The sequence below is a fragment of the Neovison vison genome, chromosome 2 (genome assembly GCF_020171115.1).
Source record: "Neovison vison isolate M4711 chromosome 2, ASM_NN_V1, whole genome shotgun sequence".
NCBI classification, from domain to species: domain Eukaryota; kingdom Metazoa; phylum Chordata; class Mammalia; order Carnivora; family Mustelidae; genus Neogale; species Neogale vison.
The window spans coordinates 211,017,222-211,036,405 of record NC_058092.1 but is presented as its reverse complement, the minus strand read 5'-3'; the positions used below and the strand labels follow the sequence as shown (position 1 = coordinate 211,036,405).

General features: G+C 37.1%; 1 protein-coding gene across 1 annotated transcript in view; it reads left to right on the top strand.

Annotated features, from left to right (window-relative positions):
• The window catches only part of HPSE2 (heparanase 2 (inactive)), a 700,195-nt gene that overhangs the window by 445,891 nt on the left and 235,120 nt on the right, over positions 1–19,184 (top strand). The window contains exon 5 of the mRNA XM_044240286.1: positions 12,767–12,938. Coding sequence (XP_044096221.1) covers positions 12,767–12,938 — 172 coding nt within the window. The remainder of the gene's footprint in view (positions 1–12,766; positions 12,939–19,184) is intronic.

Genomic DNA, 19,184 nt, shown 5'->3' with positions numbered 1-19,184 from the left:
TTAAATATGTGGGTTTTTCTAGGATACTATTTATCAGATTGAAAATTTTCAAATATTGTTGAGCATATTTATCAGGAGTGAGTGTTGGATTTTGTCAAATGGCTCTTTTTTTGCACCTATTGAGGTGATACTGTGTTTTAGGTCAGACATTAATATGATATTTTACATTAGTTGGGTTTTTTATATTCAATCAGTCTTGTGTATCCCCCTTAGCCATTGTATTGTAATACTTCTTATATATTGCTGAATTCAATCTATAACTATTTTGCTGGTAATTTTTGAATTTATATTTCTGAGAAACATTCATCCTTTATTTTCTTTTCTTATAATATCTTTGTCTGACTTTGGTATCAGGGGAATATTGGCCTCATAAAATGAATTCAAGAAGTGTTTCCTTTTCCTCCATTTTCTGGAAGAGTTTATGAAGGATTGGTATTATTTCTTCCTCAAATATTTGATAGAATTCACCAATTAATCCGTCGAGATCTGGGCTTTCTTCATGAAAATATTATTAATGATTAACTCAAAGTCTTCTGTTGTTATAAGCCTATACAGATTTTCTGTTTCTTTTTGGGTTGGTTTTAGTAATTTGTATTTTTCTTGAAAATCTTTCATTTTATGTAAGTTGTCTAAATTAATGGCATAAAGTTGTTCATAGTAGTCCCTTATCTTTTTAATTACTGTGAGGTCCTTGGTGTCATTTCTTCTTTCATTCCTAATTTTGGTAGTCTGTGACTTCTCTCTTTTGTTTCTTGGTCAGTCTAGATAATAGTATGTCAGTTGTGTTGATCTTTTCAAAGAACCAACTATTGCTCTTACTGATTTTCTCTTATCTTTTTAATATCATTAATTTCTACTCTAATTTTTATTGTCTTGTTCCTTCTTGGTTTGGGTTTAGTTTTCTCTTCTTTTTCTGCTTTCTTAAGATAGAAGCTTAGGTTATTAATTTGAGATAATTCTTTTTTTCTAATATGGGAGTCTTTTTTTCTCCTAAACAACAAAAATTTATTTTCTCACTGTTCTGGAAGCCCAAAGTCCAGGATCAGCAAGTATAAGCAGATCTGGTTTCTTCTGAGGCTTCTCTTCTTGGTTTTCAGAGGGCCAAATTTTCACTCTTTGTTCTCTAATTTTTTAAAACACTTTTTGGGAACAGTTTTAGGTTTACAGAAAATTTGAAAGAAAGGTAGACATTTTTTATAATTCGTGAACCTACAATAATACATCATAATCACCCTAAGTCTGTAGTTTATATTATGGTTCACTTTAGTGTGAATATACTGTGGATTTGGACAAATATACAATGATATATATCCCCACTATGGTGTTATAAAAGTGTTTTTACTGTCCTAAAAATCCTCTGTGATCCATCTGTTTATCCCTCCTTCCTGTCCCTAAACTTTGCCAACCGTTACTCTTTCACTCTGTTCCTAATTTTGTTTTTCCTAGAACGTCAAATAGTTGGAATTATACAGTATGTAGCCTTTACAGATTAGCTTCTTTCACTTACTGGTATACATTTAAGGTTCTTCCATATCTTTTCATGGCTTGTTACCTCATTTCTTTTTAGTGCTGAATAATAATCCATTGTGTAGATGTACCACAGTTCATTTATCCGCTCATCTACTGGAGGACTTCTTCATTCTTCCAAGTTGTGACAATTATGAATACAGCCGCCTGTAAATTCAAGTGTAGTCAAAAGTCAGAACATAAGATTTCAGCTCCTTGGGACACCTGGGTGGCTCAGTTGGTTGGGCAGCTGCCTTCGGCTCAGGTCATGATCCCAGCGTCCTGGGATCGAGTCCCACATCGGGCTCCTTGCTCAGCAGGGAGCCTGCTTCTGCCTCTGCCTGCCATTCTGTCTGCCTGTGCTCGCTCTCTCTCCCTCCCTCTCTCTCTGATAAATAAATAAATAAATAAATCTTTAAAAAAAATTAAAAAAAAAAAAGATTTCAGCTCCTTTGCATAAATAACAGGGAGTACAATTGCTGCATCATATAGTAAAAATGTGTTTTGTTTTGTAAGAAACCACCAAATTCTTCCAAAGTGACCATATTATTTTTCATTCCTGCCAGCAGTAAATGAACATTCCTCTTGCCCCACATTCTACCTAGCTTTTGGTGCTACCAGTGTTAACAAATTTTGGCCATTCAAATAGGTATGTAGTGGTGCTTAATTGTTATTTTTTGTTGTTGCTGTTGCTATTTTTTAAAGATTTTTTAAAAATTTATTTACTTGAGAGAGAGAGAAAGAGTAAGTGAGAAAGAGCATGAGCAGAGGGGGATGCATAGAGGGAGAAACAGACTCTATTGAGCTGAGAGCCCGATGTGGTACTTGATCCCAAGACCCAGGGATCATGATCTGAGCTGAAGGCAGATGCCCAAACAGCCACCCAGACATCCTTAATTGTTGTTTTAATTTGCATCTCCCTGATAACATATGTGGAACATCTTCTCATTTTTTTAATCTTTTCATATTTTTATTTGCTATCTGTGTATCTCCTTTGGTGAGGTATCTACTGAAATCTTTGTCCCATTTTTAAATCAGGTTGCTTGATTTATTTCACTCAGCATAATCTCTGGAAGAGATTATGCTGAGTGAAATAAGTCAAGCAGAGAGAGTCAATTATCATATGGTTTCACTTATTTGTGGAGCATAACAAAAATGGAGGACATGGAGAGTTAGAGAGAAGGGGGTTGGGGTAAAATGGAAGGGTAGGTGAATCGTGAGAGACTATGGACACTGAAAAACAATCTGAGGGGTTTGAAGTGTGGGGGGGTGGGAGGTCGGGGTACCAGGTGGTGGGTAATATAGAGGGCACCGATTGCATGGAGCACTGGGTGTGGTGAAAAAATAATGATACTGTTATGCTGAAAATAAATTAAAAAAAAAAACCAAAAACCAAAAAACAAAAAAAATAAATAACGAAAACAGCATTATCCAATAAATAAATAAATAAATAAATAAATAAATAAAAATTTAAAAAAATAAATCAGGTTGCTTGTTTCTAAATTTTAAGAGTTCTCTGTGTATTTTGGGTAACAGTTATTTATCAGATATATCTTTTGCAAGTATTTTCTCCCAGTTTGTGGCTTGTCTTCTCATTCTCATAACATTGTCTTTTGCAGAGCAAATGTTTTTAATTTTAATGAAGTCCAGTTCATCAATTATTTCTTTCATGGATTGTGCCTTTGGTGTCATCCCATATGTTTTTACACATTATACTTTCATTTTAATTTCATTAAAAATATTTTCTAATTCTCCTTGTGATTCTTTTTTGACTCATGGATTATTTGTTTAACTTCCAAATATTTATAGATTCTCAAATTTCTTTCTGTTGAATTCTCTTTTAATTCTGTTGTAGTCAGGGCACATACATTATATAATTTAATCCTTTTAAATAGATGAGACTTGCTTTATGTCTTATCATATGGTGTGTCCTGAAGGACATTCTATATGCACTAAAAAAAAAATAATGAATATTCTACAGTTGTTAGGTGGAGTGTTGTATAGATATCAATCAGGTCAAGTTGGCTGATAGTGTTTTTCATGTTTTCTATATCAATGCTAATTTTCTGTCTAGTTGCTCTGTTAGTTACTGAGAATGTGGTATTGAAGTCTCAAATTATTGCTGGATTTTCTATTTTTCTCTTTAATTATGCTTTAGGTATTCTATTGTTGGTATGTCTATGTTTATAGTTGTTATATCTTCCTAAAAATTGTCCCTTTATCATTATAAAATGCCCTGCATTATCCTAGTAACATTGTTGTCTTAAACATTGATGTCTTAAAAAATCTATTTTATCTGGTATTAGTATAGTCATTCCAACTCTCTTATGGTTACATGTTTCAATAGCATATCTTCTTCATCCTTTACTTTCAACCTATTTGACAAATAGGTTGAAATGAAAGAAATTTCATTTCTTTCACAAAGAATTAAATTTTTTTATTTGTGTCTTTTATTTTATTTTTTTTCACCCTTTACATGGTTTTTATTTTATTTTATTTTAAACAGACTACATATTTTATTTAAGCAAATCTGATAAATACTAATATTTCCATGGGTAATTTCATTTTTTAAATGAAAAATTTTTTTTTCCTAATTTATTTATTTTAAAGCCTGTCTCTTTAGTTGGATCTTGGATTTTTATTCAACCTGAAAACTTCTGCTTTCAATTGGAGTGTTCAATCCATTTACATTTAATGTAATTGTTGATATGGTTGAATTTATATTTACCATCTTGGTGTTTTCCATTTATTTCATTTTTTGTTCCTGTTTCTCCTGTAGTACCTTTTTATTCAGAGAAGATATTATCTAAAATATTACTTTAATTTCTTTGTTTTTATTTTGTTTTTTATTTTCATAGTAGTTTCTTATTGTAACACATCAGAACTCATTACAATCTACTTTAGAATAATACTAACTTAATTCCAGGTAACTACAGAAACTTTGCTCTGATATAATTCAATTTCCCCCTCCTTTCCATCTTTATTATTCTAAATATTACATCTTCATGTATCATAATCCCAATAACACAGTTTTATAATTTCTGTTTTATATAACTGTTATTTAAATTAGTTAAGAGGCCATTGTTTCAAAGTCTAAGCCGCGCGTGCGCGACACTCTTCCCCGGACAGAGGCGCGCAAAAACCCAGCCTGCGGCTTACGGACCAGCGCCCCGTTCTCAGTGCCCCAGACGCGCGCCCGACCCACAGCCGCCTCTGAAAAGAGGTGCGCGCAAGCCGGGCACTCCCAGCCCAAGCCTGCGGCAAAATCTCAGTGTGCGATCGCTGCTTGGAACCTCTCTGGCGGTCAGGAGCTCCCAGACAGCCGCCACTGCCTTGGCTTTGGGGACGAGCAAAAAATCCTGCGCCCCCAGGGTCTGCAACTTGGAAACTGCATTGCCAGCGTCCAAGGGGGAATTGATTCAGCTTCTGCACCCAGACTGAGGCTTCTCTCTGAGACGGAGATCAGGAAGTGTTCCAGGGTGCACCTGGACTGCACCAGAGTTGATACATCCAGCTACATCTGTTCAGTCTTCTCCCACCAAAATGACTAGGAGGAGGAATGCCCAACAGAAGAAAAATACAGAGGATGGACCTTCTGCAACAGAGCTAACGGCTATCAACATAGACAATATGTCGGAAAGAGAATTCAGGCTAACAATTATCCAGGCAATAGCTAGGTTGGAGAAAGCCATGGATGACCAAACAGAATTGATTAGGGCCGAACTGAAAGCGACCAGACAGGATGTTCACAATGTTAGGGCGGAGCTTAAAGCTACCAGGGAGGAGGTCCACAATGCTCTCAATGAGTTCCAATCTAATCTAAACTCTCTCAAAGCTAGGGTAACTGAGACAGAAGATAGAATTAGTGATCTGGAAGACAAACAGATAGAGAGAAAGGATCAGGAGGAAGCCTGGAACAAACAGCTTAGATCCCACGAAAGCAGAATCAGGGAAATAAATGATGCCATGAAGCGTTCCAACGTCAGAATTATTGGAATTCCTGAAGGGGAGGAGAAAGAAAGAAATCTAGAAGATATCGTGGAACAAGTCCTTCATGAAAATTTTCCGAATCTCGCGAATGAAACCAGCGTTCATGTACTAGAGGCTGAACGGTCTCCACCCAAGATTATACACTCCAAAAAAACATCACGACACCTGATAGTCAAATTGAGAAATTATAATTGTAGGTATAATCTCTTGAAAGCCGCCAGGGCAAAGAGGCTCCTTACTTACAGACGGAAGCCCATCAGAATAATGTCAGACCTGTCCACAGAGACCTGGCAAGCCAGAAGAGGCTGGCAAGATATATTCAGGGCACTAAATGAGAAGAACATGCAGCCAAGAATACTTTGTCCAGCAAGACTGACATTCAAAATGGATGGAGAGATAAAGAGTTTCCAAGACCGGCAAGGCTTAAAAGACTATGCAACCACCAAGCCGATACTGCAGGAAATATTAAGGGGGGTTCTATAAAAGAGGAAAAATCCCAAGAATAGCATTGAACAGAAATATAGAGACAGTCTACAGAAAGAAAGACTTCAAAGGTAACTCGATGTCAATAAAAACGTATCTATCAATAATCACTCTCAATGTGAATGGCCTAAATGCACCCATAAAACGGCACAGGGTTGCAGATTGGATAAAACGACAGGACCCATCCATATGCTGTCTACAAGAGACCCATTTTGAACCTAAAGATACATGCAGACTGAAAGTGAAGGAGTGGAGAAGCATCTTTCATGCCAATGGGACTCAAAAGAAGGCTGGGGTAGCGATTCTCGTATCAGATAAATTAGACTTCAAACTAAAGACTGTAGTCAGAGATACAGAAGGACACTACATAATCCTTAAAGGGACTATCCACCAAGATGATCTAACAATTGTAAATATCTATGCTCCCAATATGGGAGCAGCCAATTACTTAAGAAAACTGTTAATCAAGATAAAGAGTCATATTGATATGAATACACTAATTGTAGGAGATCTTAACACGCCTCTTTCAGAATTAGACAGATCATCGAAGCAGAAAATCAATAAAGAAACAAGAGCATTGAATGACACATTGGACCAGATGGACCTCATAGATATATACAGAACATTCCACCCTAAAACAGCAGAATACTCATTCTTCTCAAGTGCACACGGAACCTTCTCCAGAATAGACCACATACTGGGTCACAAATCAGGACTCAACCGATACCAAAAGACTGAGATTATTCCCTGCATATTCTCAGATCACAATGCTTTGAAACTGGAGCTCAATCACAAGGACAAGTTCCGAAGGAACTCAAACACCTGGAAGCTAAAGACCACCTTGCTTAAGAATGCTTGGATCAACCAGGAGATCAAAGAAGAACTGAAACAATTCATGGAAACCAATGAGAATGAAGACACTTCGGTCCAAAACCTATGGGATACAGCAAAGGCGGTCCTAAGGGGAAAATATATAGCCATCCAAGCCTTGCTCAAAAAAATTGAAAAATCCAGAACACACCAGCTGTCTCTACACCTTAAAGAACTGGAGGATCAACAACAAATCAAACCAACTCCACACATAAGAAGGGAAATCATCAAGATTAGAGCTGAGATCAATGAGGGAGAAACCAGAGATACAGTAGAACGTATCAATGAAACTAGAAGCTGGTTTTTTGAAAGAATCAATAAGATCGATAAGCCACTGGCTACACTAATCCGAAAGAAAAGAGAGAAATCCCAAATTCATAAAATTATGAATGAAAAGGGAGAGATCACAACTAACGCCAAGGAAGTAGAAACAATCATCAGAAGTTATTACGAACAGTTATATGCCAATAAGCTTAGCAACCTAGATGAAATGGATGCATTCCTGGAAAAATATAAACTACCAAAATTGAACCAGGAAGAAATCGACAACCTGAATAGACCGATATCTAATAACGAGATTGAATCAGTGATCAAAAACCTCCCAAAAAACAAGAGCCCAGGACCTGACGGATTCCCTGGGGAATTCTACCAAACCTTCCAAGAAGAAATAACACCTATTCTCCTGAAGCTGTTTCAAAAAATTGAAGCAGAAGGAAAACTTCCAGACTCTTTCTATGAAGCCAGCATTACCCTGATCCCCAAACCAGGCAAGGACCCTACCAAAAAGGAGAATTTCAGACCAATATCACTGATGAATATGGATGCTAAGATTCTCAACAAGATCCTAGCCAACAGGACCCAACAGCACATTAAAAAGATTATCCACCATGATCAGATGGGATGAATCCCATCCCATGGGCTACAAGGATGGTTCAACATTCGCAAATCAATCAATGTGATACAACAAATTAATATGAGAAGAGAGAAGAACCACATGGTCCTCTCAATTGATGCAGAAAAAGCATTTGACAAAATCCAACATCCGTTCCTGATTAAAACGCTCCAAACTATAGGGATAGAGGGAACATTCCTGAACCTCATCAAATCTATCTATGAAAGACCCACAGCAAATATCATCCTCAATGGGAAAAAGCTTGCAGCCTTCCCATTGAGATCAGGAACAAGACAAGGATGCCCACTTTCACCACTCTTGTTCAACATAGTATTAGAAGTCCTAGCAACAGCAATCAGACAACAGAGAGAATAAAAGGTATCCAAATTGGTAATGAAGAAGTCAAACTCTCTCTCTTCGCAGATGACATGATTCTTTATATGGAAAACCCAAAAGACTCCACCCCCAAACTACTAGAACTCATACAGCAATTCAGCAACGTGGCAGGATACAAAGTCAATGTGCAGAAATCAGTGGCTTTCTTATACACTAACAATGAAAATACAGAAAGGGAAATTAGAGAATCGATTCCATTTACTATAGCACCAAGAACCATAAGATACCTTGGAATAAACCTAACTAAAGAGGTAAAGAATCTGTACTTGAGGAACTATAGAACACTCATGAAAGAAATTGAAGAAGACACAAAAAGATGGAAGACCATTCCATGCTCTTGGATCGGAAAAATAAACATTGTTAAAATGTCTATACTGCCTAGAGCAATCTATACTTTTAATGCCATTCCGATCAAAATTCCACCGGCATTCTTCAAAGAGCTGGAGCAAATAATCCTAAAATTTGTATGGAATCAGAAGAGACCCCGAATCGCTAAGGAAATGTTGAAAAACAAAAATAAAGCTGGCGGCATCACCTTACCGGATTTCAAGCTTTATTACAAAGCTGTGATCACCAAGACAGCATGGTACTGGCATAAAAACAGACACATAGACCAGTGGGACAGAGTAGAGATCCCTGATATGGACCCTCAACTCTATGGTCAATTAATCTTTGACAAAACAGGAAAAAATATACAGTGGAAAAAAGACAGTCTCTTCAATAAATGGTGCTGGGAAAACTGGACAGCTATATGTAGAAGAATGAAACTCGACCATTCTCTTACACCGTACACAAAGATCAACTCAAAATGGATAAAAGACCTCAACGTGAGACAGGAATCCATCAGAATCTTAGAGGAGAACATAGGCAGTAATCTCTTTGATATCAGCCACAGCAACTTCTTTCAAGATACATCTCCAAAGGCAAAGGAAACAAAAGCGAAAATAAACTTCTGGGACTTCATCAAAATCAAAAGCTTCTGCACAGCAAAGGATACAGTCAACAAAACAAAGAGGCAACCCACGGAATGGGAGAAGATATTTGCAAATGACAGTACAGACAAAAGGTTGATATCCAGGATCTATAATGAACTCCTCAAACTCAACCCACATGAAACAGGCAAACACATCAAAAAATGGGCAGAAGATATGAACAGACACTTCTCCAATCAAGAAATACAAATGGCTATCAGACACATGAAAAAATGCTCATCATCATTAGCCCTCAGGGAGATTCAAATTAAAACCACATTGAGATATCACCTTACACCAGTTAGAATGGCCAAAATTAACAAAACAGGAAACAACATGTGTTGGAGAGGATGTGGAGAAAGGGGAACCCTCTTCCACTGTTGGTGGGAATGCAAGTTGGTGCAGCCTCTTTGGAGAACAGTGTGGAGATTCCTCAAGAAATTAAAAATAGAGCTTCCCTACGACCCTGCAATTGCACTCCTGGGTATTTACCCCAAAGATACAGATGTCGTGAAAAGAAGGGCCATCTGTACCCCAATGTTTATAGCAGCAATGGCCACAGTCGCCAAACTATGGAAAGAACCAAGATGCCCTTCAACGGATGAATGGATAAGGAAGATGTGGTCCATATACACTATGGAGTATTATGCCTCCATCAGAAAGGATGAATACCCAACTTTTGTAGCAACATGGACGGGACTGGAAGAGATTATGCTGAGTGAAAGAAGTCAAGCAGAGAGAGTCAATTATCATATGGTTTCACTTATTTGTGGAGCATAACAAATAGCATGGAGGACAAGGGGCGTTAGAGAGGAGTAGGGAATTTGGGTAAATTGGAAGGGGAGGTGAACCATGAGAGACTATGGACTCTGAAAAACAGTCTGAGGGGTTTGAAGTGGCGGGGGGGTGGGAGGTTGGGGTACCAGGTGGTGGGTATTATAGAGGGCACGGCTTGCATGGAGCACTGGGTGTGGTGAAAAAATAATGAATACTGTTTTTCTGAAAATAAATAAATTGGGAAAATAAATAAATAAATAAATAAGTTAAGAAAAGAGTAATGGATATTTTCAACTGTCTTTTATATTTACCTATGCAATTGCCATTACTGGTGTTCTCTACTCCTTTGTGTCATTTTGAATCACTATCTGGTGTTATTATTTCCTTTCAACCTGAAAGTGTCCATTTCTCATTTCTTATAAGGCAGTTTTTCTCAAATCAAATTCTGCCCTTTGTTTTTCTGGTTAGGGTTTAAATTGCGCTTTCAGTTTTGAAGGATAGATTGCTACATATAGAATTCTTGGCTGACTTTTTTTTTAATTTAGCATTTTGAGTATGTCATCCTACAGTCTTCTGGCCTCCATTATTTCTGGTAAAAATTCAGCTGATAATTTCCTTGTGTTCCTCTATATGTGAAAAGTCATTTTAGTGCCAAGATTTCCATTTGAAAACTTTTTTAATAAACTCTGTCTCTTCAATCATACTTTCCTTTAATTTTATATTATTCCTGTTAGTTCTTTGAACATCTTTATAATAGTAGTTTTTAATTCCTTGCCCATGAAGTCTAACATTTGGGTCCCTTAGGAGATAGTTTCTATTGACTGCTTTTTTACTTGTTTATGGATCACATTATCTTATTTCTTTTCATGCTGTGATTTTTGTTCTTGTTGAAAACTATAAATTCTAACTAATATTTTGGGACAACTCTGGATTCTGAATCCTCCATCCCAGAAGTTGTTTTGTTGTTTCTTTTTTGTTTGTTTAGCAATTTACATGGAATAACTCTGTAAAGTCTGTCTCTCCTGCATTGTGTAGCTGCTGATGTATCTTAAGTTTTTCTATTTTTTAAAATCATTTCTTAAGACCAGCTTCCTAAATGTTGTCCCTGAGTCAGCATAGCTTAATGGTGAGACAATGTTTGATTAGAGGTTGTGCTTACCTTGCACCAGCAAGGCTTCCATCTTTTGCAAATGGATCTGTGTGTGATTTGGAGAACATATTCCAAATTCAAACAGTTTCTAATTCTCACGGGCTTCTCCTTTCCGACATGCCTTCTCATGTCTCCTTTATAAATATGCTGTTTCACAATCATCTGCAAGTACATGAATAGTTAGTGCCCTCTCCAGTCTCTCCAGAGCATACACAGCCTTCCAGACTACAAGGGGTATACATTTAAATTACAGATCTGCAATAGTGAGGCTGTCCATCTGAGACTGCAGTAACTGAGTTACTTATATTTAATTAGTGAGTCTGGTCCCATGCAGAGATGTGTTCCTGCATGTGCTGGACATTTTACATTGAGGAAACCATGTAGAATATGGTGAAGGGAGTAACATTAACTCCAGATAAACTATTTTTAAGTCAGGAGACACAGTGGTAAAAGCGATATCATATGTGTGAGCTTATCAAGGCTCACTGAGACTGACTTATTCCCTAAATCTCCGTTAAATTTCTTGAAAGTCTGCTGCACTACCAGTATCAAAATCTTAAGGTATCCAAGGTATTGGCTTTACCTAGAGCACATGCTTAATTCCAAATCAAGTTAGCTCCCTCCAGCAGTGGAGTTGCTGGTTTTTAGGACTTTCTTTGTTCTTTTAGAACTACCAAGTTAATAGAAACTGAGAGAGTGTGTTGTGCTCTAAATTATTTCACCCAGCCACTTTGTTATTGAACATGAAGACTTTTTTCTTTTTGATACAATGGCCATCTTTATAAAGCTGTCCTTTGTTACCATTTGTATCAGTTTCTTAAGCCTGTTCATAAAAAATTACTGTAAGCTCAGTGGTATAAAACAACAGAAATGTATTCTCTCACAGTTCAGGGAACCAGAAGCCAGAAATCAGAGCATTGCCAGTGTTGATTCCTTCTGGAGACTCTAGGGGAGAATCTATTCTGTCTCTTTCTTAGCTTTTAGTAGCTGCTGCCAGCAATCCTTGGCATAGCAGCAACCCTCCAATCTTTGCCTCTTTCAACACATGGCCCTCTTCCCAGTGTGTCTGTGTACCTGAATTTCCCTCTCCATTCATTCTTTTTCTTTTTTTTTAGATTTTATTTATTTATTTGACAGAAAGAGAGAGAGAGAGAGACTGAGACAGGTAGGCAGAGAAGCAGGCAGAGGGAGAGCGAGAAGCAGGTTCCCTGTTGAGCAGAGAGCCTGACATGGGGCTCCATCCCAGGACCCTGAGATCATGACCTGAGCCAAAGGCAGAGACTTAACCCACTAAGCCATCCAAGCGCCCCCCACCATTCATTCTTTTATAAAGACACCAGTCACTGGATTTAGGGCATGCCCTAATCCCATATGACCTCATCTTAACTACATCTTCAAAGACTCTATTCTGAAGTTACAGGTAGATGTGAACTTTGGGGGACACTATTCAGTCCAGTAGACCATTCGTTATAAAGTATCACCCAAAAATCAGCACGATCCCTGTCTTGTGGATTAGGTGATCTTATGTGAAGATTGTTTGAAAATGAGTAAAATGCTAAAGTGGCATTTAACTTTTTGTTATGATAGTTCTTCAAGTTAAACTAGCTTACACTATCTTTTTGGTTATTTTATTCACATTGTTAAGAGAAAAGAAGAAAGTCTGTGGACAGGAAAGGGTTGGCAGAGTCTTACCCTTCTCAACTCTGACTTGCATGTCTGCTTTTAATCTAGAGCCAAATAACTATCGAACCATGCATGGCCGGGCGGTAAATGGCAGCCAGTTGGGAAAGGATTACATCCAGCTGAAGAGCCTGTTGCAACCCATCCGGATTTACTCCAGAGCCAGTTTGTATGGCCCTAATATTGGGCGGCCCAGGAAGAACGTCATTGCCCTCCTAGATGGGTAGGTCACATTTTTTAGCAGTTCTTGTAAGACTACTCATAAATATAATAAATTAATGTATTTGTACTTTTCTGAGTTTTTTGTGGTCTTAAGAAGGATGGAGAGACTTTTTTCATAGTAACTTCCCCAGCTCTAAATCAGTGATTCTCCATCAAACAGCAGAAGAATTTTGCATCTCTCCAGGCTTTCCATAGTCAGCGAAGGTAATGGGACTGGGGAAGGATATCACAATCTCCTGGGCAGGCAGGAGGGGATTACATTGTTTTAAAAAGCACATGTAATATTATAGCATTTCATCACATTTTTATTTTTAAAAAGTCAAAATATTTTTACTTTTTTCTTATGACCACTTATAGAAAGTAAAGCTTGACAAAACCCTGGCCAGTGTAGCTGGATTAAAAAGTTTGGAAAAACTAATGCTACTTGTAGATGAAAACATTACTTAACTGATAGATTCATTAGAAGATATCCTAGAGAATTGTTACCATGTTTAATTGATTTTGACTGAATCTAATAATCATCTTTAAGCACTGGTTATGGATGAGTCACTATGTTAAATGTTCTGTGCCCAGTCCTATTGCTGGGCCAACCCAGATCGAATCCAAGCAAGTTAGATTGAGTTATACAGGGTGGGAGGGAACATCTGAGGGAATGGTGGGAGGTAGGCTGAAATTGAATGTTGAATCCAGGACCTAAAGTGGAGACGTGACTGGAGCAGAAAGGGTCGGAACTATGATGTTGGGAGAGTCAGAAGTTCCCCTGGAGCATAGAGTATGCACGAAGGTGCACCTGTTATGTGCAATCCTATCATACTCTTAGATAGCTATAGTTATTCCTGAAAAATTGAAAGATGAGTACCACTGAAGTGCACATTCCAAATGAGGTTAGATAAATGTTATACAAGTACAAACAGAAATTATCAGAGGAGAGAAACCTTGGCCAACCTCTAAGATGGCCCTTGTGACTTGATGTCTCTTTAACTCTACCCTCCCTTTTGTGGTGGCTTAGTCTTAATCTAAGGCAATGAACATAGCAGACTTCACTGAAGGTTTGGGAAGGCACATGGATTAACACTATAACAACATTAACAATCCAAAATTTAATTTTAGGCATTTTCCTTTTTACAAAGTATCCCTAAGCCCTTAGTTCAGCTCCTGTCCTTCCCCCCACCTTTTTCATTTCTTCCCTTCTCTCTCAGGAGCAACTTCTCCCTTTTTTACACAGCAATTTCATGACCTTGGTCCTATCCACAAATGCAGCTCTTAGTTTCCTTTTGCATACTTTCACTGAACTTTGAAATTACTGTATGTGTGTGTGAGAGATGGAGAAGGAGAGACTGATTTCATTTTATGTGTTACAATTAAGGGATAAGAACCACATGTATAGAACTTTATTAATACATAGTTCATAATACGTAATAAAGCAGGGCCAGTAACCATCTTTTTAACCCATGTAGTTATTCTTTTGGATTGTCCTTTTTCTTTAATGATTTGATCAGTGTATTGTCATGGAAGTGACAATGCCCTCTCAGTAACATGACCTACAGGGTTAATCATTTATTCATCCTACAATATGTTTCTTGAGTTAACTGCAATGTTCTGGTATTACATTAGGAACTAGGATTGTAATAATAAACAAAAACAGATACTTTCTCTGCCCTCATGGAGCATGCAAAATGATGAGACATAGACATTAATTAACTGATCTTAAAACTAGAACAATACCAAGGAAAGTTACGTGGTTCTATGAATGATTAAGTTAGGAGGTCATGGAGTATGTGTGGGTTCCACTTCCTCATATATCCAAAAACCCATAGGACTCAAGAGACTAGAGAAAATCACTTAGGGAAAGGGATGGTACTGATGAGCGCTTTTTAAAATTTTATGTGTTAGAAAAAAATGGAGATTTATCTTTCTTAATGTGATTGTACTAAATATATAGTGAATTCTAACTTGAAACACATAAACATTCCCAGCAACTCAACCAACAATAACAAAAATGTCAGCACTCTAAATTACCAGCTCCGTAGTATTTTCCAGTACTCCTGGTTATACAGACATAATTTTACATAGTTATGATCATTCTATATGCATCATTTTGAGTTCTGAATTTTTAACTCATTGCTTTATATTGCCCTTTTTTATTTCTACATAGTTCTCATATTTGTCATTCTTAATAGCAATAAGATATCCCATTGCATTAATGTACCGAAGTCTGCTTAAACATTCCCTCACTGTTGGGCATTTGGGCTGTTTCCAGTTTTTGTCTGTAATATATAGTACAGCTATAAACATCTTTATACAAATAGGTTTTTTATTTCTTTTGAATTATATCCTTGGGCTATGTTCCAAAAAGTTTCTGGGTCAAAGAACATGGTAATTTTTATGGCTTTTTTATTTGTTGCCAAATTTCTTTTCAGAACAACTTCACCAGGTTGTAGGGCAGCAATGTATTAGTACATCTTATCCCCCAGTACCCCACAGCAGTGATTATAGCCATTTTTAAAATTTTACTCTATTTTAATTAATGCAAGACTGTGTCTCATGACTATTTAAATTTGAATTCTGTTAACTATGAAAGGAATTGAACATCTTCCAAAACCTTATGTTGTCTCCTTTCCCCCATCCCAGGTTTGTTTAATAACACTATAACCATTTTGCCTGAGGTGCAGACCAGGAGGCCATTTTACATTCATTCCTCTCCTTTTTCACATAGTCCATTAGTTAATTATTAACTTCTGTTATTTCTGACTTCTGAGTATCACTCACATCCCATCTTCTTTTCAATTTTATTTTAAACCTTATCCTTCTTCTTCCTGAATGGTTTCTCTATATCTAGTGTCAGACTCTAATAATTTCTCCATATAGATTTTCTGAGTAGTTTTTTTAAAAAAATTACAACATGTGGTCAGATCTCTCTTGCTTGAAGTCCGGATGCTTTCACAAGCACCCCGGCCTATAGGGTCCAGTGACTGCCTCACTTTGCAGCTAGTAATCAGCTATACCTCTCTGCACAGCCTGCCCTTAGCTACATCAAAGTACATGTAAATTTGGGGAGAGATTAGACACTTTTTACCTTTGCCCATTTTTATTTTGTGTCATTTTCTTTGGAATGTCACTCCCTCTCATTTTTCCTCCTTCCAATAAGTGTTCTCTGACATTCTCAGGCAGGACTTTTTAGCATTTTTTTTTTTGTATTTTTTTTGTTAGCACTTATCAAATTATTGATAAATTATTTATTTACATATCTGCCTTCCCTGGTAGACTGTGCACTAGGACCAGGACCTAGTCTGTTTATTCATTTAGCCTCAGAACCTATGAATATAGTAGGTGTGTTATAAATGCTTGTTGAATGAATACTGTCTTATTCAACAGATGGTTCTAAATTCCTTGATTTGAATGTGATCAGTATGCACAAATGTGATTGTGAAGCATTGAAAATCATTATATAGTGATTTAAGTAATTTGTGGTAGTTTATGTAAATCATTATATTTAGCTTCAGTTTTAGAAAACTAAGCTTTTTTACTTAGGTAGTTATAGGACTAAACAGAATTACCTTCCCAATTAGGATATAACTCCCGTTTGACAGAGATGGAATCTTCATGTTTATTTCTTCAGGACTAGCATATGGAAAGTACCTAATAAAATGCTTGTTTTATTATTTTCATTTCCTCATTTGTGAACTGGCCATTTTAGTCAGTGATTTTTTTTTTAAGATTTTATTTATTTATTTGTCAGAGAGAGAGAGTGTGTGTGTGTGCAAGCAGGAAGGCAGCAGGCAGAGGGAGAAGCAGGCTCCCTGATGAGCAAGGAGCCCAATGTAGGACTCCATCCCAGGACACTGAGATCATGACCTGAGCTGAAGGGAGATGCTTAATGACCTGAGCCATGCCTGGCTCAGTAGTCAGTGAGGTTTTTTTAATCTAAAAGGGTAAGAATTGGTAAATAATTGGTTTTTAGTGTTATATCAGTTTTCTGTTTTTCTTTTGTAATCTTGTACACATCATCTATATAATGACAATTTTATCTTAATCTGTTGCTTTTCTTATTACTTTGAAACATGTTGTTATTGTTTCAGAAGTTCATTTTTATTAAAATTGGTCTTGTCTGCGTTCTTATTGATAGTCTTTTCAGTTTCTTCCCTTACACATTTCATTTCCATCTAGGCTTCCTAAAGTTTAAATTTTTGGTGTTAGGCTCTTTTAAGTTATTTGGAGTTTGTTGCTGTATCTGCTATAGAATAAGGAGCTAATCTATTTTTGCCGATGTGGCATGTCAAGAAAAACAGAAATTCACGGAAAGTGTGTTTATTGGGCCTTTTTTCAGGCCTTTACATCCTAGTGAGATGACTACTGAATTTCCTCTCAATAAATATTTATTGAACACCTACTTTGTATTTGAGTAGAGAGAAGAAAATTGTAGGTAGAGATTCTAGGTCATGTTTGTCAATGTCCTGAATCAGAACTAAGGGTAAAGCATTTGAGGAATAGAAGGATGGGGAGTACAGTGAGCAAAAAGAGAGTGGTAGAAGGTGAGAACACACAGATGGTCCAGGACAGGATCATTACTGGACTATGTATACCATGGTAAAGAAGTTGTGTATTTTATTTTATAAGCAATGGAAAGCCACTACGGAGTTTTTGTAAGAGCAGTGACATACACTAAAGTCTGCTCTATTCCCTGTGCCAAATAGGTTTCAGAGTGTAAAAGTAAGGGATCAAAAGGGCTCAGTAAGAATTCCATTTCATTACAAGATGATGGTAGACTGGGTTAAAGTAATGGCAGAGAAGATAGAGAGAAATTAGGGTAGATATGATTTATTGATGGATATCTCAGTAAAGTGGGGGTGAGAGAGTTAATAAAGGATGACTTCCTCCTTTTGGACAGTTAATCTCTCTCTTTCAAGGGCCATCACATGCAGAAAAGGGAGCTTTTCAAAAGAAAGTGACGCCAAGATGAACATACTTTCATATTCAGGGAATACTATCCCTGGAGCAACAAAAGATGGCTTTAAAAAATATTGGGTGTGCTTCAACTTCAGGAGAGTGACCTGAGCACAAGTTCCATTTCCTCTTGGAACTACCATCCTAACTCCTATTAAAAATTGATAAAGAATAAATCCATAATAACAAACTCACAACAGAGGGATCATAAGCAGATGAGAGATTTTTGACAAATTTCTCTAAGAGAGTAAGCAGATGGAAGGCCTTTGACAGATTAAGCAGAGTGAGGAAGTAGCAACCCAGAGGACATAGGCTCTGGGAAAAGATATCTAGTCCATCTAGCAGGTAGCCTCAGAGTCAGGAGGAGTTGGGGTGAGAAAGGGGGACCAAGCCAAGGGGTTTATATAAAAGTCTGTCTGCAGTGGAACTACTCTTATAGCTCAGCTTTCCCCTCCATCATTTTAAGTCCTCTACACTGCCCATACAGAGTAAAGATAGCTAAATCTCTCTAACCCAAGATTTAGAAGTTCACCAAAGAAAGTGAAGGGATTGCCTAGGGATAAGCTAGTTCTGCTAAAATGGAGTTGATCCTGCATAGTAAATCACTGAGATAAAGCATATGCCCTAGCCCAAAGGCTGTCTGTGCCCCACGTTACTCCCTCTCTAAAGTGAAGTGTATTGGTGAACAAACTCTGCCCACAAAATAGAGATCCCAGTGAAAGGAAACACTTATCTAAAAAGCCTAAATATTCAACAGCTGAGAAAAATCTGTACCTGCTACCTAGAAGAATCTACTTAGTCTTCACTTGTTAAATAGGGATAGCCAAAGATCACAAGACATAAGAAGGAAACCAGTAACATGAGAAAGAAAACCTAATATAAATAAATTAAAAAACTGACCCAGAAGAACTATAATTCAAGATCAGAATTTTAAAAATAAAAATGTGAAGTTAGTATTATTATAAAGATATGGGAAGATATTGTACTTACCAGATAAAAATACATTTCTATGGAAAAAAAGGTACAAAGAGAATAAAAAGATATTTTTTAAAACTAAACTTAAATTACTGAAATTAAGTCCAGTGAAGTTTAGACAGTGATTTCTTAGGTACATCACTAAAAATATAAGTAAAAAAAGAAAGCATTGATTAATTGGACCTCATCAAAATTAAGAAGTTTTATGTACCGATTGATACTATCAAGAATGTGAACACACAGGGGCGCCTGGGTGGCTCAGTGGGTTAAGCCGCTGCCTTCGGCTCAGGTCATGATCTCAGGATCCTGGGATCGAGTCCCGCATCAG